The 25,833-nt window shown below is 42.8% G+C and overlaps 1 protein-coding gene across 2 annotated transcripts in view; it reads right to left on the reverse strand.

Annotated features, from left to right (window-relative positions):
- ODAD2 (outer dynein arm docking complex subunit 2) overlaps window positions 1–25,833 on the reverse strand; it is a 166,941-nt gene that overhangs the window by 112,473 nt on the left and 28,635 nt on the right. For both annotated transcript variants that reach the window (XM_045004392.1, XM_045004393.1), the window contains exons 8-10: window positions 19,312–19,529; window positions 14,356–14,478; window positions 13,992–14,136 (exon numbers count right to left, since the gene is read on the reverse strand). In XM_045004392.1, the coding sequence (XP_044860327.1) occupies window positions 13,992–14,136; window positions 14,356–14,478; window positions 19,312–19,529 (486 nt within the window). The remainder of the gene's footprint in view (window positions 1–13,991; window positions 14,137–14,355; window positions 14,479–19,311; window positions 19,530–25,833) is intronic.

The raw sequence follows: 25,833 nt of genomic DNA on the forward strand, positions 1-25,833 counted from the left end.
GAGGGGCTGTGAGCCCTGAGCTGGGGCATCCAGGATGCTGTGAGCCCTGACCCCTGTACTGGGGTTGTCAGGCAGAGCCCGGACATGCTGAGGGTTATCAGCCAGGAGCTCTGCCGGGCACAAGGTTTTTAACCCCCAGCCCTGCCACACACAGGGTTGTCAGCCCTGAGCCCCACCATCCGCTGTGAGCCCAGCCAGGCACTTGGTTGTGAAGGACCATGTGCTGACCTTAGAGCCCCCAGCATGCGAAGATATTGTGGCACTTATGGGTTGGCAATGATGCTGCCAAAAAACTGAATATGCTTTCCATGTCTAATGATACTGTGAAATGCAGAATATGTGAGATGTCTGAAGATATCAAAAAACAAGTTGTGCAAGAAATTAAACATTCTGCTTTCAGTATGTTCAGCCTGCAACTTGATGAAACTACTAATGTTACTCACTGCGCACAACTGATAGCATTCGTACGCTATGTTAATGCCGGGGATGTTAAGGATGAGTTCTTATTCTGTGAACAACTTGCAACAACCACAACAGCACAGGTCATTTTCAATAAGGTGAATGCCTTTTTCGAAAGCAATGGCATTGAGTGGAAAAATCTTCATGGTGCTCCAGCAATGATGGGTGCACGGTCTGGCTTTCAGCAGAAGGTAAAGTTTGTCTCACCTAATGTGATTGTCACTCATTGTGGAATCCATCGTCAAGTCCTAGCTGCAAAGACATTGCCAATATGCCTTAATGCTGTGGTGGATGTTGTTATACGAGCAATGAACTACATTAAAGCTCATGCACTGAATAGTCGTCTCTTTTGAGAGCTCTGCAATGAAATGGGTGGTAAATATGAAGTTCTGCTTTTCCACCCTCAAGTCCGATGGCTTTCTAGGGGATGTGCATTAAAGCGCGTTTTTATACTTCGTGAAGAGATGGCAGGGTTTCTCCTGCGAAAACAGAAACAAGAGCTGAACAAAATGTTCAGTGACAAGAAATGGCTTCTCTGCTTGGCATACCTAGTTGCTATCTTTGGTAGCCTTAATGATCTCAATCTGTCACTTCAGGGAAAATGTTCAACATTAATAGATCTGACTAATAAAATCAAAGTCTTCCAGATGAAGTTGGATCTGTGGTGTAGGAAGCTGGATGCAGACAGATACGGCATGTTTCCGACACTATCCTCATTCAGCGAGGAGGAGGAAGTTAACATTGATAGTGCTCTCAAGTCAGCGATCAGTGAACATTTGAGAGCCCTTCATGAAGAGTTCTCACACTACTTCCCAGTGCTACCAGAAGCACTTCATTCCCTGGTGAAGGACCCTTTCAGTGTGACAGCTGAGCAGTTACCTACTGATGATATTCACACACAGGAACAGTTTATTGACATGATCAATGATGATGAAGTGAAAGCAAAATTCACACAGCTGCCTCCAAACCAGTTCTGGTGCTCAGTTGCAAGTGACTACCCACTGGTGTCTGAAATGGCCCTGAGAGTCCTTCTGCCATTTCCCACTACCTACAAATGCAACAGTAGATTCTCCAGCCTTCTCACAATAAAGACGACATCTCGAAACCAGCTGGATGTGAAGGATGACATCAGATGCACCCTTTCTAAAACAACACCAAGAATAAAACTTCTTGTGTCAAATAAACAGCATCATCCATCTCACTGATTTTTGGGTGCTTCAGGTCATTATTTGCTGTCAAGTATTAAAATAAAATTCTACTTAAAAATAACTTTTCCACTTATATTTAATTCGATAAAATGTGTTTTAGTCTTAATTTAAAAGCAGTGAGAAAAGGTAAATTCATTTTAAGCAATAGGGTTTAAATTAAGTATTTAACATAGTGTTAAATATCAAAAATGTGTTTTTAATTTCTAAGGGGGGTTGCACTCAGAGGCTTGGTGTTCGAAAGGGGTCACCAATACAAAAAGTTTGAGAACCACTGATTTAAACTATATGTTATGGTAGTCTGAATGCTCTTTAACTTGCAATAAGGGATTGGCGTCAGGGATTTTGTGCCTTGTTTAGGATTTTTAGATTATATTGTATTAGGGATTATTAGTTACTTTTGTAACCCCTTTGGGGTTTAGAGAGCACGGTCCCTTTAAATCTTTTTCCTGAAGGGGAGAGCAACAGGGTGTGTCAGGAGCTCCAGACAGAAGGGCTGCAGCAAGCAGGCCCTCACAGAGTGAAGCAGCCAAGAACCTGCCTGAAACCTGGGAGGGACAGAGTGGCCAACCGGGGACACCCCAAGACAGGAGCCAGGAGGAGCACTGTGCCAGGGAGGAATCACCTGAGAAGACCAAACCAGAGCTGGACCCAGTATCACTACTTCCCAGAGCTGCATGGGGCTGTGAGTACTGGGGCTTGTGACTTTGCATTGGGAATAAGGAGAGAGGCTGTTAGCTAGTTAAGTGGAGAGATTGTCGTTCTTTGTGGCTTTGCAGAGAGTGGCACAAGAGGGCACCGGAGGGGTTTGTTGGGGAAAGTTTGCTGACACCAAAGACTACCATGAGCACCCAAGACTCACTGGACTGGAACTTTGCCCAGGACTCATGAACATTGTGTGCAGACATATTGCTCAGTGTCTGCCCTTTCAGACTGTACCACTGGGCCTGTGGGGCCTTGAGTTGAATGCAACCCTGTTTTACCGCTCCCCCTATATTTCCCCGTTTTTCTCCTTTCACCCCTCTGTAAATAAATATTTCCCATTCCTACATTCATTATACTTTCCCGGTGTGTGTTCACTCTGGGGGGTTTGGAACAGGTGGCCCTGGAGTGGGAGGGACTTTCCCTGTTGCATTCCTGCGCACACCTTCTCTTGGCGAGAGCTGCCTGCAGAGCAGACTCCATCTTCGCCACAAGGGCGCTAAAGTTACACTTTAATAAAAGATATTTTGTTTTGGAAAGAATACTGCCTGTGTCAATTACCTTATCAGAAGGTTATATCCGTGTCCTTTAGTGTTTCCTTAACAACCTTGGAAATGTATACCTCAAGGACAGACTAAGGGGACAATAAGCAGGTTATTATAGGGGCATCCCAAAATCCATATTTCAGGGTAACATTCTCACCCACCTTGTCTCTCTAAAAATAAGCCTGATTGTTTGTTTAATCATTACTATGGTTCTGATTCCACAAGGTAATTAAGCATGTGCCTAACTTTAAGTATTAGGTAAACCTACTGAACACAGTACATTCCATACCAAAGTATTGTGTAATATTTTCAGCAGCTTTCCTAGAGAAGTGATTTTTCCCCTGACATATCATATAGCTGGCCTGTCTAAATAACAGAAAAGCCCAAAACTATAGCAAACACTGTGGTCTCAGAGTTCAAAAAGGCTAACTGTTGTCTTTTTACAAAATATATAATCTTAATATCATAGCTCAGGTTATAGATCATAGGAGCCAACTTCTCCTGACACCGGTGGGTGCTCCCGCCCCCGGCCCCCACCGACTCCACCCCTGCCCTGCCCCACCCCCATTTCAACCCTTTCCCCAAAGTCCCTGCCCCAACTCTGCCCCCTCCCTGCCCCTATTGGACCCCTTCCCCAAATCCCCGCCCCGGCCCTGCCTCTTCCCCGCCTCCTCCCCTGAGCACGCCACGTTCCTGCTCCTCCCCAATCCCTCCAACAGCTTGTTTCGCCTTGAACAGATGTTTTGCGGCGGCAAGCACTGGGAGGAGAAGTGGGGAAGGCACGCTCAGGGGAGGAGGCAGAGGTGAGCTGGGGCGGGGAGCTGCTCCACCAATTTTTCCCCATGGGTTCTCCAGCCCCAGAGCACGGAGTCGGCGCCTATGTTATAGATATATTCTAAATTAGCTTTGCTTTATAACAAGGTGTCCAAGGACAGGTGTTTAAAGACACATGCCATTTCATTTCTTTACGCGCATGTAAGGAATGTGTGTCTAGCACTCCCAGTGATGTCTTTTCCTTTAAGGAATACACTCACTAAACTGTAACTATACTTTAATTCATCATGCAATAATTCATGTTATAGTTATCTATTACATATGTAATGGTTGACATAAGATATTTGGTATGTTCCAAGTATTTTAAAAAATTTCTTATTCTCCCATATTAAATAAAACAGAATATGAAAAATATAGCTTACTATACATTTTTCAAGCAAAACCCCAATAAAATATTTTTCATGTCCCAAAACATTAGTTCTGCCGCATAAGTAATACTACTGGTGACCACAATAATTATTTCTCTTTCTTGTAGTTATCATTACACAAGTCATACAGCATAGATTTTAACAAGCATGGAAATAGTTAGTGCCCCATTAAACTTACACAAAATCATGTGTTGTATGCAAACTGAATTCTACTGGCACTTCAACAATCAAGTATAAGACTTTAGATTAAATGCAGATTTAGTTTAAAATGTGTATCTCTTCTTATATAATGATACAGTATAAGTATCCACAAACTAGATGAAAATAAAATATAAATTCTAAAACAGAATGTGTGCTATGCTAATAAAGCATTTTCTAGCCAGTGTCAGTATAGTAATTATAAGTTCAATATTAAGGTACACGTCACACAGTTGAGAATGACAATACTATAAAAAATGGCCACACACAAAAAATCTTATCTTAAAATAAAATCTACTTCAAAGTTTGTCTTTCCTTTGTTTTCACTTTTTAAAGGGTTAAATGGAACGATTTGTTAGAGTTCTAGACTGTACAGTAAAATCTGCTTAAATACTTAACAAAATGTATACAAAGCCAGATATATTGGAAAATGATATGATCAGCATATATAAATTTGGTATCCCTGGGCCTGACTGCTCCTTCTCTGAGAAAACTGATGGGGGGAAGGAAGATAATAGTGAGGACATCTCTGTGAGGTTTCCTTTGCATAAAATTTCTCCACAATTGTTACATTGGGGGCAGTCCACGGAGCCTATCCACCAACGCTGCAGATTCCTCGGGACCTAAACAGATCCACATTGAGGCCTCTACCAGTAATGAGTCTCCAGAGGCCTTCTGCAGCTCATTCCATAGAATCAGGGCTGCAGCAAAACACATTGAATTCCATCAATTTTTTGTTGTTGTTGTAGTAGTAAACACAGATAAATTCCCAGAAAAAAATAAATAAAATAAAAACTGAAAACTATGGGCCCTATATATATGATATGTTCAGCAGAACAGTTTTGTACACTAGCCCCTAGATGTTCAGTTTTGTTTTGGCTTAAGTTTTAGTTCCAACTTTTCATTTTAGTTTATAAAACACAGGTCAAGCAGGAACTTGTTAGAGATGAGTTATGGACAAGTAGAACTGAGTTATGGAATAATTCCCTGCCCCATTTCCTGGATGTTCTGGGGCCTACAGCCTGGCAGCACATAAAAAGTACAGACTAATATATCCAAGGCCACTGGAAAATCACAAGCATGATAAAAATCATAAATTCCATAATGTTCACATTTCTCTACAAATCTCTAAGATATTCCAAATTACTATTGTTTAATTGAAAATTAACAACTTGGTACTGGCAGTCATGATATGTCTCAATGACAGCAATGACATACATGTTAGAAAACCACGACACCAGTGGATTACCACTGTTGCCATACTTTATGCGGGGGGAGAGTGGCGTTGGGAGGGGAGAATGATCCATCAAAAAACTGTTTTGTTATTCTCTCTCTGAGTGGAACCAGAGGGTATAACAGGGCAATTGCTCATTTTCTCCTGAGACCTCTGTCATGCTGGGTACCACAAGTGTCTATTCTGTCACCTATTCTCCTCAACCTGTACAGTAATGAGAGTATTAGGGAAGATAAGAAGCAGTGTGGCTCGTGGTGTTTCAACATGCAGCTGATACTCATATCTATATCTCTGTTCCATCAGATTTGGGCTGTGCAGCTTATTGTCTTTCCCAGAACTTTGCCATGTCTGGGAGTTAAAGGGGAAGGAGACTGGGGGGTGGGGAGGAACAATCAGAACAGACAGAGGTAATATCTGAGCCCTTGAAACAAGGGAGTTTATCAACCTCTCATAAATCAGGTTTGCAAACTGGAGAGCCTGTTAGATACTTAGCTGCTTCTAAATGTGTTAATAAAATAAATGGTCTGGGGTACTTTTTATCCAGCTACATTTGATAAGAAGGTTGTGATCATTTATTTCAGATGCAACTTAGATAGTAGCCCATTCCACTGTCACCTTCAGTCTGGATTATTGAAATGCACTCTTAATTTGAGATATATTTGAAGACCAATTAGAAACAAACAGCTAGTGCAGAATGTGACTGCCCTCGTAGTATTCCATGCAGGGAGATATTACATCCAGAGAATGTGCTGGCTTCTAGTTCATTTGAGGTGCTTGTTTTGATATATAAAACTCCAAATGGTTTGGGCCCTGGTTACTATAAGAGACAACTTCTATCTGTTTTATCCCAGTATTTGAGGTCAATTTTTGATGCTTTGTCTTAACATCCCTAGATGTGTATGTTGGGGAGCTGGACACTGTTGGGAAGAATCCTGACTCTAGGCATTGCTTCATCAGAACCAAAAGGTAAAAAAATACCAGCTAACAGGGTGGTTGAAACTGAAAGGGCTGGACCCCAACCAGTTAAATACTGCCAATTAAATTACAATTGCAATGACGCCGAAATGCCACAGAAATTCGGCGGCAACGCCTCTCAATGACGCCGCTTGTCGGCGGCAAGCGGCATCATCGAGAGGCGTCGCCGAGGAAATGCCGCAGAAATTTGGCGGCGTTTCGGCGGATGCTCGACCACCAGCCAGGACGCGGGCGCATTTAGAAGCCCAATGTCCCAAAAACTGGCAAATTTGCAAATAGTTTCAGGTCAATTGAAACAGATTTTTTTCAGCAAATAAACTATTTGTCCAAAACACTTTGCCCACCTCTACTTATAATAATAATTCTTAGTTCTAATATAAAATCAGCATTTGCCAAAAGTTCCCACCTCTGGTATCTATTGTAAAATGCTGACTTTTTCATGATAACCACTGTAACTGTTATAAAATAGGCAGGCAAACTGTAAAATAAAAATTCTACGTTTTTATGTTTTATTCTTTCCTTTGTTACTGCTCACATCATCTAAAGAACTAAAAAGATTCAGACCAAATACTGAAGTTGGGAGTTCAAAAGGCATTTAGATGTCATGGAGAAGAGTGGGTATAAATAGATTAGATATTTAGTAGCCAGAGCTGCAAAGTTAGCCAAATACTTTTCTTGGAATATGGCACAGAATTTCTCTTATACAAGTGTTACTTTCTGCCAAGTAACTGTCCACCCTGGTAGTTGAAGAGCAGCAATATTCACTTGTTCATTTTGGATTTTTCAATTTCAGTTAAATTACACCCCCTTCCCCCCCACAAAAAAAGTGCTCATTGCCAAGCACACCACAAAAAATGTCTGTTAAACTATCTGCATGGCTGTAAGTGCTGAAAAAGGAACAATGCTCTGGCACAGAATTCTGGAGAATCAATGTGAGAGGAGGGTAACTGTGCTAGAGAAAGGTTTCAAGCACACATTAATATTGTTGCCCCCTTTCAACCCAAGTGGCTAGTCAAAGTTTGGGGCACTGCAGATGTTCCAGCTGGGAGCAGAAATTGGTGATAATCAGGTATTTCTTTTATACAACTTTGTTTATTTACAAAGAATGAACCAAGTCCTGTCTCTGTGAACAAAGAAGGAATCAAATAGCAGGAAACAGCTTGTTTTTCTCACTGCACCAAGAACACTCATTTCAGCCTACATCCCTGACCCAAAAATCTCTCCCCAGGTTTGTTCCAGGGTCAGCCACCATGCTTTTAGCTGCTCTTTCTGACTCCCTCTCTCTCTCTCTCTCTCTCTCACACACACACATAGTCCCAGCTGTCGACCTGCACCCAAGGGCTCAGCTGCCGGCCCCGTGCCTGCCCCGAGCTATGACCCCAGCCTTGGCCCCTTTACCTCTGTCGGTGTTAATCCCCTCCCGGAGCCATGACCCCGCTCCTGGTCCCAGCTCTTGGGGGGAGGAGGAGGAGTGGACAGGGGTAAGGTGAGGTGTGAAGTAAAAAGTTTGGGGACCACTGCTTTACAGTTTGGTTAGCTGGCTTTCAGCACCCTCACTACAAAAAGTGTTCCAGAACCACTGCACACAACCCCACAGCTAAAGCCCTCCACTCATTCAGTCCAAAAACTCTTGGGCAGGTTCACAACCCCCATTTGTCTTACATGGTGGGCCTGTGATTAACTTATTCTGAGAGCTATGTTAATTGAAGGGTCTCTTCATACCTAATCTCAAAGAGGTTTTTGGTCCAAGCATTCACCAGTACCTCACAGCATGACAATATTGTTATATATTTCTTAAAACCTGTGTCATATTCCAGCAAATTGTTCTTGTTTAATAATATGTTTATCTGCACAGACATACTCTACGGTTCTTCAGACTATTACAGAAGAGAAGTGGAAGATAAAATGCCATCCATTTTATTATTTAATAGAAATTACACTATGGTATTATCATATGCAAGTCATAGGCAATGTAGCTCTCTCAGATGTGCACACACACGCGCGCGTGCGCACACACACACGTCCTGAAAAACTACGCCTGAGCTTTTTTGTAAATATAATATTTCAACATATATAAATATAACTGAAGATATACCTTCTCTTATGCCGGATATGTCACGAACACTTGCCCACATGAACAAGTATGCCAAAAAATCTACTCAGTACGGCCAGAAGTACAATATTTTCACTTGAATTATAAATTAATTCCATGTGCTAGCTAAAGTCACACTTCATCAATAAAGAGTTTCCACCACTGTCTGTGGTATTGCACTGCAGCATCTTTTTCAGCTTTATTGGACCCTTTGGAGATTTGTTGTTCAGTGTAGCCAACAGCCTCTAGAGAATTGTTTTGTTTAAGAATATCTACTTTCTAATTAATTTAAAAACTTGTGTGATGTTGTTGTATATATGTGTACTGTGTGTGTGTGTATATATATATATATATATATATATATATATATAAATAAACACACACACATAGGTATGCATTCTGAATTTTGGTAACAACATTGTTGCTTTATGGAGATAGATATTAAAATTCCTCCTTTCAAATATTAATAATTTTCTGAGAGAGATTTCTTTGGGATGAAATTTCAAAATTTTTCAGTGATTGTTGCTGACAGGTCAAACAAGATCTGTTCAGACTATTTCTAAAATATAAGAGCATGAGAAACCACAGTTACAGTAGTAATTGTTTTTTTTCCAATATGTGAACTGGTCAAATCGTCTTCCACTTTCAAACTATTTTTGCACTCTGGTAATTCAAAATGGCTTCATACATACATACCTATTTGACCAGTTCACATACTGAAAAAACAATTACTTACTGTAACTGTGGTTCTTCGAGATGTGATGCAGATGTGTATTCCACATAGGTGTGTGAGTGTCCAGCTCCTGGAGCTGAAGAATTTTGCCTAGGCAAAAGTGTAAGAGGTGGTGCTCACGTCTCATGCTTATAGCCCCTCCCCGAGCAATATAAGGCAGCACCACCTTGACACCCACACCCAGTTTCTTTGCACCGAACACCCAGAGACTGGACTCTGATACAGAGGGTATGGAGGGTGGGTCGTGGAAATCTCAAAGAACCATAGCTACAGTAATTCATAATTTCTTCTTCTTTGAGTAGATGCAGCATTGTATTCTATTTTGGTGACTAAGAAGCAGTACCCACCACAGGAGGCAGGGCTTGGGCTCTACTGAAACAAAGATTGCAGGATCACCGTACCAAAACATGCTCCGGAAGATGCAGTAATGGCATAATGGTTCATAAATGTATGTATGGACAAACACATAGCAGCCCTGCAAATGTTCAGTATTGAGATGTCACTGAGGAATGCTATTGCTGTTTCTTATGCTCTTGTAGAATGAGCTTGCACTCACTGAGATGTAGCAGAAGTTATTTCATATGCAGTCTTGATGCAGAACGCTATCCATTTAGAGATCATCTGTGAACGCTTACCCTTCATATGATTTGCATATGACACAAACAGGTGAAGCAAAGCACAAAACAGTTTAGTCCTGCCTAGATAGAAGGCTAGACGTCACCTGATATCTAATGTATGGTGATGCTGCTCCTCCAGAGGTGAATGCGGTATAGGAAAGAACACGTGTAAGTATACCGGCTAGTTCAAATGAAACTAAGAAACAACTTTAGACAAAAATGTTGGATGTGGTCATAACATCACTTTGTCTTTGGAGAACTGGGTATACCGAAGCTCTGCCATCTGAGCTTGAAACTCACAGGATCTCCTTGCAGACATTATTGCTACCAGGAATGCAGTCTTCTGACACAAAAGCAGAAAGGGACAACATGCCAGGGGTTTGAACAAAGGTCCCATTAAAGCTGCTAGGACCTTGTTAAGATCCCACATAGGAAGCGGCTCTTGGATTGGAGGATGGAGATGAAGAAGCCCTTTTCAGAATCTTGTTATCATGGCACTGGAAAAGAGTGATCTTCCCTGAATGGGAGCATGAAATGCCAATATTGCTGCCAGCTGCACTTTCAATGAATTAAGTGCAAGTCCCGATGACTCAAGATGCAGCGGGTACTCCAAGGTATCCTGAACAGAAGCCAGTGTCAGCTGAATTCTGCTGGCCAATGACCATACCAAAATCTCTTCTATTTACTGAATAGGCAATTCTGGTAGAGGGCTTTCTACTGTTAAGTAGGACCTGTTGAACAGTCACCAAACATTGCACTTCCTCTTCATTCAGCCATGAAGCAGCCATGCTGTGAGATGCAGGAAGCTGAGTGCGGGATCTAAGGTGTGACTGTGATTCTATCTGAGTAGGATGGGATGGAGAAGAAGGGGTATGGGAAGTTGAACTGACAGCCTGAGTAGTTCAGAGAACCAGCACTGCCTTGGCCATGCCAAGACAATGCGAATGAGCTTGGTCTGGTCCACCTACATCTTGAAGCAGCAAAGAATCCTGTGGCACCTTATAGACTAACAGACGTTTTGCAGCATGAGCTTTCGTGGGTGAATACCCACTTCTTCAGATGCAAGTGCTTGCATCTGAAGAAGTGGGTATTATCCAACCATGAGATAAGTACCAATCCTTGTACCGAAAGCACTCTATAAATGTGGGAGGAGACACAGAGAGAGAGAGAGAGAGAAAAGATCCCAACCTGGCCGTCAAGGAATCCCAGGATTTAGGGGATAAAGGTGGAGCCAGCCCTGAGGTTGTGAGCGACCAGTCTGACTCATCCATAGCCCAGAATGAAGAGGGAACTGGTGCTGATGGTGGGAACAGTACCACCAGCACCTAGTACACCTCCATCATTTCCATTGCTGAAAGCAGCATCAACCTGGAAGTCATCAGTAGTGCAGAAGCTGAGAGCGGTGAGTGCTGCCACGGTAACACTGGCAGCGCCGACAGCAGGGGTGCCAAAGAACTTTCTGGTGCTGAGGAGGTCCCTTGTGCCAAGCACAGCACCAGCCCCACTTCCACTGACTGTGGAAGGGAAATATGGGGGTGTGGTGCTAACAGACCCACTGGTTCAGCAGCCCACACAGCCACTGTGGCTATAAATACCGCAGTCCTGGCAAAGTCCTGGATTAAGGGAGAAGTAGGAACAGAAAAGCAGAGTAGGTCCATTGTCATCTGATACGCCACTGGTAGGGAAACCACCGGTACCGGCATCGCCGTTGTCATTACCTGACTCAACAGATGGCCTGGGGCCAGAACCAAAGCCAATGGTAGGAGTCTCTGACCTCCTTGCGCAGTACTGGGGAGTGGAAGACGGGACTTGCTCCATCCTGCGCACCAGCATTCAAACCATACCAGCCTGTGTGCCTTCTAGAGGATGCATACAAATCCTCACAAGCAACAGTCTTATGTGACCTTTTCCTCAGTACACTTGATGGGGAGCAACTTCTGTCTTCAGAGAGGCACCAGCTCCAGAGTGCAAAACAGCGACATTCTCAGAACCCCAGGGCAACCCCCAATCCAACGTAGGCTTCAATGCCAAAGCAGGTTGCATGGCCTGTTTGAACAGGTACTGCTTTATATGAAGATCCCTCACCACCTCAATCCATTTTGTGAACGATATGCAAATTGAATATTGCTCCTTGATGTGGGCTTCACCTAAGCACAGCAACCCCTGTATGTGAGGATCGTCATTGGGGATCGCTTCCCCACACGATGGACAATGTTTAAACCAGGCAAATACTTAATCTAAAGCTAACTCACACTGTATTAAGGGTACTAATTAACTATATACAACTAGAAAAAGTCATTAAGAAAAAGAGATTGCGAGGTTAGGAACCACAAAGGGCTGCGACTCCAGCCACAGGAAATAAGAAGGAACTGAGAGGGGTTAGGGGCTGCTTCATATAGCTGGGTAGAGGCTGTGAGCACAAGGTATGAGCGCTGCCTCCTATGGGTACTGGTAGGCAAAATTCTCTGGCTCTGGTGCACTGCATGCGCACACACACACATCTAAAGAGAATACATGGCTGCATCTACTCAAAGAAAAATAGGAGTAATATGCAGCAGCTGTATTATGTATATCAGGGCCCTGTGAGGAGGGACAAGTTGTGAATTACACTGCAAGGAGAGACGATAGCAGTCTTGTCAGTATGGAGGTGAGTTCACAGGTGGGGATAAGGGTGGGGTTTATGGGAGACCAATGATAGTAATGAATTCCAAAGCCAAGGACCCAGTCCCAGTTACCCCAAAGTTCAAATGCAAAACTGATAGCAGCATCCATCAGGGCAGATACATAAAGAGAGGTGGTCTGTTGAGGTATACACAAGCCCAGACATTAACATCAACATCCTGAACTACACTTAAAAGCAAACAGAAATAAGTGCATTCTGCCAAGGATAAATGTATTATGCTCAACGCCAGTAGCACCACTGAGCAAGCAAGATGCCACATTCTGCACAACATTAAACTTCCAGATGGTCTTTTAGGATAGCTCCAAATAGCTTGCAATATAAAGGTCCAATCTAGAGGTGGGGAAGGCATAGAGAACCATGGCAATGTCTGTATTCACCTATGGAATTTTTTATGCATCCATTACTATAGCATCTACAGTAGATTCTACATACACAAATTAAAAGGTGTCAGTGAGAGATGGATTAGAAACTAGCTAAGAGACAGAGAGGAGTCAGTTAAACCTGCAGATCTTGGTTAAAACACTGGAAACTGCTGAAGCTTTGATTACATTGCATTAGTGGTATCACTGTTGCTAACACCAAGGCAACTGAACGACTGATAGCACCAGTGGGAATTCTGTCTGATGATTTTCGAGTGTGGACAACGTTGTATACTTTATAGTTTTATTTAAAAAAACCAAATAATCCTATGCCAATTATTAGTAAATTATATTATTTTAATTCCTTGATAAACTTGTAAAGGAATTCTCCCTGAGGGAAACACATAATTGGCTTAAAAGTGCCATGGAATGGTGTTATTTTTATTATGTAATACATCAACAGCATTATAAATATGTATATGCTACTATATATTTTCAACAATAGTCATAACAATCAATATTTTTTTTTGCTTTAGGAGATTCCTATGTGTCAGACAATTTCTTTTCAGCTAACAAACATTTGACATGATACAGGACAACATTAGGGTTACTTCAGTAATGCATTAATCACAGTTGATGAAAGACTTTAGGCAAAGTATTTTAATTTAATAAAAGTTCTTGAAAGTTGTTATCCACATAAAGAAATATCTTGGAATACTGCACCTCAAAATTCAAAACAAAAAACAATAATTCATAAAGAAGAAATCATTTAAGTTTTAAATAACATCAAATAAATAATTAAATAGATGGACTGATTCAGGGGACTTATACTCCAAAAAGAGCAAATAAAAAAAGTCTAAGAACGGGGAAGGCGATAGGAATGTCCAGAGTTTCAGAATTTCAATATATGAGCTATTTAGCTAAATTTCAGCACCTGAGTCTTCAGCATTTTTATAATAAAAGAACTATTAACATTTCTTTTCATACCTTTATGTATTTTACTAGTTTCTGAATTTGCCAGTATTCAGATGGCAAATCAGTGTTCCCTTCCTGGTGACGTTCAGGCTCTTCTTCATCTTCCTCACTCTCAGAAGAACTTTCACTAATTTCATCAGATTTTTCTGATACTTTACTAGTAACAAAAAGACAAAATCACTTACTTTTAAGTAGTTATTGATTAATGTAAACAGACACAGGTATAACAAATTGGACAAGATTTTTCTCATTTAAAACTTCATTAAAAAAAATTCATAATTCGATTTACCAGCTATTGAACGAGATTACAATTACTGTATGTGCTAAAAGATAATACAAGAATGGAATTAAAGGGAGAAAAATGAATATGCTATACCGTTTTGAAACTGATTGTCCTTTAATAGGTCCAGGGGGAAGGATATTGGCTTTTTTCTTGCTTTCTGGAACAACAGATCTGTTTTCTTTTTCTTCTTGGATAACTTTGTTTGCAGCTTTGTCACTGAAAATATTTGTTTTTGTTAAACATCTTATTTTACAGTTCTATAAATATTGTATCTGTTCTTCAATATCTGCACAACAATATCAGTATACAAATGTGTGTAAATTAATCTGTGTAATGATCTTCATTAAGAAGTTACACTGTTTAAATTGATCAACTCTGCTGCAGAGTATGATACTTGGAGTATTTTTTCCCCACAGTACATTTTCAGTGGGATTAAATAGAAAGAGAGCATTATAAAACTTAGCAGCAGAAGTTATTGGATTTGAAATGTAAAGATTTTATTTAGGGGCCTAAATTTCTATTCAGACAAAGTTTTGAGGATTCGTAGAATACCAAGAGTTGTCTAAACAAGATACAGTACAACTTCACTGATTGTTTGTTTTCAATAGAGCCGAGTATATACTTGCTGATTCCTTGCACAAGGCTCAGTCCTTGCCCCCTAAATGTTTACCTCATAAAAAACAGAAAAAAAGACAATCAGTAGAGAAGGAGGTATGGGTCAACATTTTCAAACCTGGTTCCCTAAAGTTAGGCTTCTAAATCCAAATTTAGGCATCTAAATAAAATGGCCTGATTTTCAAGGTACAGTGAACCTCCAGTTCTCATTGATTCAGACAGAATTTGTGGGTGCACAGCACTTCCACAAAATCAGGCAACTTACATTTAAGTATGCAAATCAAGATTTAGGTGCCTAAATTCAGGCATCCAGAGTTGAAAATTATGGCTACAACATAAGTAAAATGGTCAATGTTTTAATTTGCCAAATATAATTCTAAAATCACTTTTTTTTCATTGTGTGAGATATATAAATCATCTATGCAAATCAGCAGGTAGGCACTGCAACAGAAGCTGTCCTTTAGCAAGACCTGAACAAGAAGAGGGTAGGAGCCTTCTCAGTTTGCTAATCTGTAGTTCAATAATCTCATCAAGACAAAACCCAAACAAAACAGAATATTCTTTTTCTCAACAAAGTTAATGAGATCTCACTGACAGCTTTTTTATAGATTCATAGGTTCCAAGGCCAGAAGGGATCATTCTGATACTCTAGTCTGATCTGCTATATAACACAGGCCACAGAACTCCCCCAAAATAATTCCATTTGAACTAGAACATTTAAAAAAAATCCAATTTTCATTTAAAAATTGCCAGATGTGGAAAATTCAGCACAACCCTTGGTAAATTGTTCCAAAGGTTAATTACCCTCACTGTTAAAAATGTACACCTTATTTCCAGTCTGAATTTGTCTAGCTTCAACTTCCAGCCATTGGATCACATTGTACCTTTCTCCACTACACTAAAGAACTCATGATCAAATATTTGTTCCCCATATAGGCACTTACAGGCTGTAATCAAGTCACCTATTAACCTTCTCTTTGTTAAACTAAATAGATTGAGCTCTTTGAGTCCATCACTATAGGGCATGTTTTCTAATCTTATAATTATTCCCATGGCTCTTCTCTGAACCCTCTCCAATTTATCAACATACTTCTTGAATTGTAGGCACCAAAACTGGACACGGTGTTCCAGCAGTAGTCGCACTAGTGCCAAATATAGAGATAAAATAATCTCGCTACTCCTACTTGACATACCGCTCTTTATGCACCCCAGGATCACATTAGCCCTCTTGGCACAGAGTCGCACTGGGAGCTCATGTTTAGCTGATTATCAGCCATGACTCCCAAATCTTTTTTAAGTATCAGAGGGGTAGCCATGTTAGTCTGGATCTGTAAAAGCAGCAAAGAGTCCTGTGGCACCTTATAGACTAACAGACGTATTGGAGCATGAGCTTTCATGGGTGAATACCCACTTTGTCAGATGCATGTCGGATGTAAATTTTTTTTAGTCGCTGCTTCCCAGCATAGACTCCCCACATCCTATCAGTATGGACTATGTTGTTCATTCATAGATGTATACATTTACATTTAGCCATATTAAAGGCATATTGTTTACTTGCACCCAATTTCCCAAGCCATCCAGATCAGTCTATAGCAGTGACCTATTCTCTTCATTATTTACCACTCCCCCAATTTTTGTGTGATCTGCAAATTTTATCAATCATGGTTTTATGTTTTCTTCCAGGTCTTTGATAAAAATATTAAATAGTATAGGGCCCCAATAGCAGATCCCTATGGAACCCCACTAGAAATACACACTCTCAGTGATGATTCCCCATGTACAGTTACATTTTGAGCCCTATCAGTTAGTCATCTTTTGATTCAGTCAATATGTACCCTAGTAATTGTATATTGTTCTTGGTTTTTAATCAAAATATCGTGTAGTACCAAGTCAAATGCCTTACAGAAGTTTAAGTACATTACAGCAACACTATTAGTACTGGAATGGGTTACCTAGGGAGGTGGTGGAATCTCCTTCCTTAGAGGTTTTTAAGGTCAGGCTTGACAAAGCTCCGGCTGGGATGATTTAGTTGGGAATTGGTCCTGCTTTGAGCAGGGGGTTGGACTAGATGACCTCCTGAGGTCCCTTCCAACCCTGATATTCTATGATTCTATCTTTATCAACCAAACTTGAGTTAGTTCTATTTTCCATAAACCCATGTGGATTGGTATTAATTGTATTATCCTCCTTTAATTCTTTATTAATTGAATCGTATATCAGCTGGTCCATTTTCTTGCCCAGGATCCATATCAGATTGACAGGCCCATAAATATTTTAAAATATTGGCACATCAGCTTTCTTACAGTCTTCGTTAACTTTCCCAGCATTCCAAAACTTATTGAAAAGCAACATTAACGGTGTAGTGAGCTCCTCACCTAGCTCTTTTAAAACTCCTTAATAGCAGAGGGCTGTAGCGAAGTCTTATATTATTAAGACTTCAGTAGTTATACAAAATATAATACAGTAAATGTATATATACTAATATAGGCCTCTATCCTGCAAAGGTACCTGAAAGATTGCTAGGGTCTGCCAATGTGGACCTCTTTACAGGATCAGTCTCATACTATGCAGCATCAGAATAAATAATTAAAACTAAACAGCTGTTAAAACTGATTGTTTATGTTGTTCTTGTCCCATCCTAACTAGAAAAAGCCTTGACTATCAGCATTACAGCTCAACCAATCAGGATGCAGAAAGCAAGATCTGTCAGTTGCTGTACTTATGTCCCCCTCCAGCCACTTTCTTTCATTGGTTTGCTTCCTGAATGCTGGAACCATGGAACACTAATTACCTCTTCTTCCTGTTCCACTAGCCCTTTTCCTTTCTTCTTTCCTTCTTTTCTTGTAGAAGAAGAAAAAGACTGAAGGAAGAATGAAACAGACAGAAGAGCGGGGAAAAGAATAAAGAGTTCATAAAGGGAGAAGAGAAGCAACTAGGGACACCACTCCTCTTCTACTTTTCATAGTCCCAGCATCCTGAGTTCCAGAAACAGCTCAACTCCACTTCCAGGGGTTCTGTCACTGACTAACCAGCTAATAATGCTTTCTCCTTTCAGAGGAGCTGTACTCTTGCTGACTTTCACAACCACTTGGTACCTGCTTTGACACCCACTTGTTACCCGCTGTATTGATTGACTTTATAGGGACCTTCAGACAAGCTTCTCCTCACCGTGTTGTTCAGCTGTTTCAGATAGTCCCAGAACAGCAATTTTCCCAGGCTACAAGGACTGTGGACCACGTAAGCCCCAAATCTGGGGGCTCCCATCCAGACATGTCCACATCAATTATGGGAAGTTTGGATTTCATTTCTGACTCTCTCTCTCACCTGCAATGGGTTTTATTTTTTAATATGATTCTCTCTTTCCTCATTACAACACAGTTGTTGGCAGGTCTGAGCATACCTGTGATCTCCACAAGGGCCTGCTCTGGCCCTCTCATCTAGGATCCTCTTGTTCTAGTGTTCCAGAACTTCAGGAGGACTCCCAGACCCTGCTGGTGCAGCCCGTTTGGCTAATCATAAATTTACACTCTCTACAGAAGAGACACTCATGATTTGTACCTAGGAGAGCAATTAGACCCTCTCCCATTAAAATGACCGATACCTGGGCTCTGACTAAAATGACCTATACCTGGGCTGTGCAGGAAGGTATGTCCTGTACCACTGAAGCCTCATCCTATCAGTCATGGTCATGCCCATGCCCATGGGTTGCATCCAAGATTTATCAAATGTGCTTCCTCCTACAGCATGTCAACTCTGGGGTTTGAAGGGATGAGGCATCTATTTCCTCTTTCTTCAAGATGACCACCTTGTCCTAGGCCTCCCCTCAGACAGTCATCCTCCACTATCACTTGGACTTGATGTCTGTGGCAGATCCTGATTTCAGAAAAGAAGATCCATCTGTACTGTAAGTAAACTCTCTTCTGGGTTTTCTACTGCTTGCTATGTCCACTGTTAGCCAAGATTATTGCCATATAGATGAGTAGAAGTGTGTTATATGACAAGGGAAGATTACTTACTGACAGTCTGGTTTATTACAGTCCTCTTCTCACCTCAGAAAGTGTTGCTTGGAATAGGTTGTCTACTCCTTCATGCCTTAGAAACTTTTAATTGAGGAAAATGGTTGAATTGAGGCTTAAATACTGCAGATGACGGCAAGATCTTGCTGACTCCTTCCTGACAGGTGGAGCACCATCATGATGACATTCCAGGCTGTTGTCAGGTAGGATGGCGGAAGAGGACTATAAGAAACTGGATTACAAGTGAGTAATCTTCCCTTAAAATGTTTTATAGGAGCAGGCCCCTGAATTTTATTTTGTATTTGTTTAATTTATTTTCAATTAAAAAGAAAATCACAGACATACACTGTGTTTCCAAATCATTAGTCTGAATTAGCAAAGTCTACTATAAAACTCAGTTTTTCAAATAACTACATACTCCTGGAAAGCAGGAAGCCCAACGTTCTTCCACTTCAGAGATGGTTCTAATTTCTTGTCAATGGGTTTGCTTTTTACAAGAGGACTCTTCGTCTTCTCAAACACATTCTTTTCTGAATAATCGTAAAACTTTTGGGATTGGCCTACATCCTCAGCATCAACTATTTCCATATGGTGATAATGCTTTTCATACGTTGGTTCTTCAAAAAAAGTATAATCCTATAAAAAATGGAGAAATGGTCTGTCAATCATATTGCCACATGAATAATACACATTAAAATAAGTTAGAAGAAGAAATCCCAGGATACATTACTTTAACAATTATACATGGCATATGCAGAACTTTGAATGCATTCCATTGTGTACATTTAAATTGCCTTTCAAAGAATGCAGTATCCATATTAATTTGAAAATTCTTAGGGTGAAAACATTTGCCACTATATACAAACTGAAATGTATTTAAAAACAAAGTCATTAGCTAAATTTGGAAATTCTTGAACTTACACTAAAGGTCCATTTTGTCCCATTGCTAATCTGCGACACCAGCAGTGCTACAAAATTCAATTTCAAACCAGTTTTAACAGTCCAATCCTGCAAACTCTCTCACTCTGCTTTCAATGGACTACTTGTATAAGGGCTATTTTCATGAGTAAAGCATTTGCAGGATCAGGTCCTTAGTTTTTAATCTTTAATTAGCAATAAAATAATCCACTCTGTGAATGAGTGCTGATTAACACGTTCCCTACTTGGACAGTGAGGCTTGAAGCACTGGCTCATATCTCCAGTAAACCCAAAGTATACCTCCAACTCTATCACATGGTGTGGAGTGTTTGTTGCCATTGTAAAATATGCCACCCCCCAAAAAAATTCATGTTAAAAATAAGTTAATTAATATGCTGATTAGTTTCAAGTTTGTATGTTAATTTTTTTAAAGTAAAATTAATGTAAATATTTTCTCTTTATATTTTTTTCTGCTTTGTCTTTGAAGGGTGTTGTCGGTACAATCTCATGTAGGAAGCTGAATGGTCCTTACAAAACCAACAACTTGCTCTGTCTAGTATCAGAGTTTTTCAAAGCATTGACAACAGAACACCTATTGCCTCTTGTCAACTCTTATTTCCTACAGGACTATTCAGCTTTGACAGGAAAGATAACTTATGATTGTTCATTATTATTATTCCAGCTGTCACTAGCATGTATCCAAGCAGTGACATTATTTTATGTACCTGGTCCAAGGCAGTTTTAAAGAGCCTGTCAAAGTGTGGCCTGCCTCCTACTAGTCTGTGATGGGAATTTACTGTCCCATGCATGCTGACCCAAATGTCTAACACAGGGGTAGGCAACCTATGGCACAGGTGCCGAAGGCGGCACGCGAGCTGATTTTCAGTGGCACTCACACTGTCCGGGTCCTGGACACCAGTCTGGGGGGTTCTGCATTTTAATTTAATTTTAAATGAAGCTTCTTAAACATTTTAAAAGCCTTATTTACTTTACATACAACAATAGTTTAGTTATATATTATAGACTTATAGAAAGAGACCTTCTAAAAATGTTAAAATGTATTACTGGCACGCAAAACCTTAAATTAGAGTGAATAAATGAAGATTCGGCACAACACTTCTGAAAGGTTGCCGACCTCCGGTCTAACACTTAGCTAACTCATGTTAACTAACACACTTTAAAAGTGTAATATAGACAAGGTAGATTGCCTTTAACACATGCTAAAATGGTCAAGCTGACGCCTGGGGGGCATCCTAGTTAGGCCATAACTTAACCATTTTAGCACATGTTAAAGGCAGTATGCTTCTTACAGCTACCCTGTGCTAACATCTCTAACAGTGATTAACATCACACCTTTAAATGTTAGTCTAGACAAGGCCAATAAGACAATACAAAAGCTGATTAGCTTTGCAATATATGTGAGGTAATGAACTCTTTGAAGCTATTCCTCACCATCGAAAATGCATCAAAAAAACTGGTTACTTACCTCTTGTAACTGTTGTTTTTCCAATAGGTGTGTGTGTGCGTGCCGTGTGCATGATCGTTGGAAGGTTTTTCCCTTAGTGGTACCCGTCAGGTCGGCGGTGGAGCCCTCTGAAGTGGCGCCTTCATGGTGGTGTATATAGGTCCCTGCCTACCCGCCACCTGCTCAGTTCCTTCTTGCTGGAATACTCCAACAGAGGTGAGGCGGGTGGGATATGGAATGGACATGAGCAACACATCTCGAAGAACAACAGTTACGAGAGGTAGGTAACCGTTTTTCTTCTTCGAGTGATTGCTCATGTGCATTCCAATAAGTGACTCCCAAGCAGTTTCCCTGGAGGAGGGGTCGGAGTTCACCTGGTTGCTGAATGCAGGACTGCCCTGCCAAAGACTGTATCATCTCTTGCCTATTGGGTGATGGCATAGTGCAATGTGAAGATGTGGATGGAAGACCACATTGCTGCCTTGTATATGTCCTGGAGAGCGACCTGCACAAGGAATGCTGCAAATGAAGTCTGTGCTCTTGTGGAGTGCTCTGTCAGCGGAGGGGCTGGAATCTTAGGTAGGTCGTAGCATGTTCTGATGCAGGATGTGATACATGATGAAATACGCTGGGATGAAATGGGAAGCCCATTCATTCTCTCTGCGATTGCAATAAAGAGCTGTGGTGACTTATTAAATGCTTAGTGCGCTCTATGTAGAAGGCTAGGGCATGCCTGACATCCCAGGAATGGAACATTCACTCTCTGTTACTGGCATGTGGCTTAGGGAAGAACACAGGTAAAAATATGTCCTGGTTCACATGAAACTGGGACACTACCTTTGGTAGAAACACAGGGTGAGGGAATAGCTGCACCTTGGTCTTTATAAAAGACCATACAGGGGGGCTTGGAAGTCAGCCTTCTGAGCTCGGAGACCCTTCTGGCTGAGGTTATAGCCACCAGAAAGGCCACCTTCCAGGAAAGGTAGTACAGAGGGCAGGTTGCCATGGGCTCAAAAGGGGGCCTCATGAGCATGGACAGGACAGGTTGAGGTCCCACTGTGAAACGGGCTGCTGCACCTGGGGATAAAGCCTGTCGGAGCCCTTGAGAAAGCGGCCCACCATGAGATTCCCGAAGACTGACCTACCCGCTGTCCCCAGTTGGAAGGCTGAAATGGCAGCCAGGTGTACCTTGAGAGATGATATTGACAACCCCTACTGCTTGAGGTACAGTAGGTATTCCAAAACAAGGGGAATTGACGATTGATGTGGAGGCCTGCTCATCTGCAGAGACCAGATGGAAAACCGCTTCCACTTTGCCAGGTATGTGGCATGAGTGGAGGGCTTCCTACTTCCCAGCAGAACTTCCCTGAGTCCGAACACTGAAGCTCTAGCAAGTTCAATCATGGAGTTTCCACGCCATGAGGAGGAGAGACTCCAGGTTGGGGTGTTGTAGACAGCCGTGGTCCTGTGTGATGAGGGCCAGGCACACAGGAAGGGCTACTGGTCTGTCCACTGATAGGTTCAACAGCGTGGTGAACCAGTACTGGCGGGGCCACGCTGGCACTATGAGGATCAAGGAAGCCCTGTCCCGGCAAGCCTTCAGGAGGACTTTGTGTATGAGAAGGAAGGGTGGGAATGCGTACAGCAGATGATTCATCCATGAAAGATGAAAGGTATCTGCGACGGAGCCTGGGCTGTAGGTAAGAAAGGAGCAGAACCACTGGCACTTCCTGTTGCTCTGCATCACAACCAGGTCTATGTGGGGAAAGCCCCACCTCTGGAAAATCGAAAGCGCAATGTCCGCCCTGAGGGACCATTTGTGACCATGAAACGAGCGGCTGAGGCGATCAGTTAGCTCATTTTGTCCTCCCGGAAGGTATGCCTCTAGGTGTATCGAGTGGGTAATGCAAAAGTCTCACAGCCTGAGGGCTTCCTTCAACAGGGGAGAGGAGCGAGCACCACTCTGTTTGTTTATATAGAACATCGCTGTGGTGTTGTCCGTCAGCACTGACACACATGTGCCCTGAAGGTGTGTCTGGAACACTTGGCATGCCAGACAAACTGCTCTCGGCTCCCTTACATTGATGTGCAGCAATAGTTCTGCATGGAACCATAGGCCTTGGGTTCTGATATTGCCAAGGTGCGCTCCCCAACTGAGTGCCAAGGCATCCATGACCAGTAATAGCTATAATGGGGTTTGGCAAAGGGTACTCCCACATAGACCACTTGCAGCTGTAGCCACCACCAGAGAGACTTGAGAATGTGAGGTGGGAGGGTAACTATTCTGTCCAGTGGGTCCCTGCTGGGCCTGTGCACCTGTGCCAACAATGCCTGGAGGGGCTGAAGGCACAAACTGGGGTACTGGACCATGTCTATGCAAGCCGCCATATGCCCCAGCAGTTTCATGCAATTTCTGGCCATCGTTGTGGTGACCGGCAAAGGTTCTCGATTATATCCCTGAGTGATTGGAAGCGCAGCTTGGGCAGGAAAGCCCTGGCTTGCATGGAGTCCAAAAGAGCTCCCATGAATTCTGTTCTCTGCATCGGGGCTAGTGTGGATTTGGGCATGTTCAATATGAGGCCCAGCCTGAGGAAGGTGGCCCAAGCCAGAGACACATGCTCCGCCGCTTGTGCTTGCTATTTGGCCTTGATTTCCAGGTATGGGAAAACTTGCACCTGAATTTGGTCGGAGGAAGGCTGCCATGACCGCCATACACGTCATGAATACCCAGGGGGCCGCCAAAAGCACAAACGGGAGCACCCTGAACTGGTAGTGCTGGCCACTGACCACAAAGCGAAGAAATTGTCTGTGGGCTGGGATAATGGAGATATGAAAGTATGCATCTTTCAAGTCGAGGGCGGCGTACCAGTCCCCCAGATCCAGGGAAGAAATGATGGAGGCCAGGGAGAGCATGTGAAATTTCACTTTCTTTCTGAATGTATTGAGGTCTTGCAGATCCAGGAGAGGGCGGAGTCCACCCTTGGCCTTGGGGATGAGGAAATAGCGGAAGTAGAACCCCTTGCCCTGAACTCCTGAGGAACCTCCTCTATTGCCCCTAGAGTGAGGAAAGATTACACCTCCTGGAGAAGGAGTTGTTTGTCAGAAGAGTTCCAGAAAAGGGACAGGGAAGTGGGGGCGGGAGGGAACAGAAATGGATAGAATATCCCATGTCCACCGTGCTCAGAACCCAGCCATCTGATGTGATCTGGGACCAAGCATGGTAGAAGTGGGACAGTCAATTCACAAAAAGGGGGTAAGGATCCGAGCTTGGTACTGGTGCTCCGTCCTCGGGCACATCTTCAAAAGTTTGGCTTTGGGCCAGGGGGCTGTTTCAAAGAGCCTGGCCTTGGTCTGAGGAGGACTGTGATGGGTGCCTCCTATTATTCCTGCCTCGTCTCCTGGACAAGTCTCACCTTGGGCGCCCGGCATAGAAGCGGACAGGGGCTGAGGGTGAGTCTTTGGGGCGCAGAAGTGTGGATCCCCAGAGACTTTGGAGTTTCCCACGAGTCCTTAGAACTATGCAAGCGAGATTCCGTATTTGGGGCAAACAAGCCCACACAGTCAAAGGGCAGGTCCTGGATAGTGTTCTGGACCTCCGGTGGTATACCTGACACCTGCAGCCAAGTGCTGCATCTCACTGTAATGGAGGTAGCTGTAGTCTGAGCTGTCAAGTCTCCCGCATCTAATGCGGTCTGGAGGGAAGGTTCTTGAGACCACCCTGCCCTCCTCTAGAAGTGCATTAAACTCCTTGCGTGAGTCAGTCAGGAGCAACTCCTGAAACTTTGCTAATGCATTCCAGGAATTGAAAGCATAGTGGCTGAGTACCGCTTGCTGGTTGGCAACTTGAAGCTGGAACCCCCGGTCGAGTAGACCTTCCAGCCAAAAAGGTCCAGCTTCGTAGTGTCCCATGACTTTGTAGCGGGACCAGGCTGCCCCTGCCGCTCCTTATGATTTGCTGTGTCGACCACTAGAGTCCCCAGTTGGGGGTGTGTGTGTGAAAAGGTGTTCATACCCTTTTTCCAACACAAAATACCATCTCTCCACCCCTTTAGTGGTGGGTGGTATCAAGGCCGGGGTCTGCCAGAGCACCCTACTAGTGTTCTAGATAGTTCTTATCAGGGGCAAGGCCACCTTAGATTGACCCTCTGGGGCAAGGATGCCCACTATTGGGTCCAACTCCTCTGTGACCTCCTCTGCCTGGAGGTTTAGGTTTAGGGCCACCCTCCTAAGAAGGTCCTGGTGTCCCATGGTGTCCATAGCTGGTAGGGTGGTGGGGGTGCCTGCCACTGCCTTGTCTGGTGAGGAGGAAGAGGAGGCCCATAGGACCGGGTATTCCTGAACTTCCGGCTCCTTAGAGGCTGCCTCGGGTGCATCAGTCCCCCCATGACTGGAGATGGCTCCAGTACCACTGGCGGAACTGGCTCGGATGCTGTGCCCAAGTGTGAAGGCCCAGAATCCTTGTCCCCATGTGGGGTTCTCCAGAGCCCTGGGGGTGTGGTGTGACACCGATGTTACTGAGAGGGAAGCATAGGGTGTGGATCCCCTGGAGCCCTGACC

The sequence above is a fragment of the Mauremys mutica genome, chromosome 2 (assembly GCF_020497125.1).
Source record: "Mauremys mutica isolate MM-2020 ecotype Southern chromosome 2, ASM2049712v1, whole genome shotgun sequence".
NCBI classification, from domain to species: Eukaryota; Metazoa; Chordata; order Testudines; family Geoemydidae; genus Mauremys; species Mauremys mutica.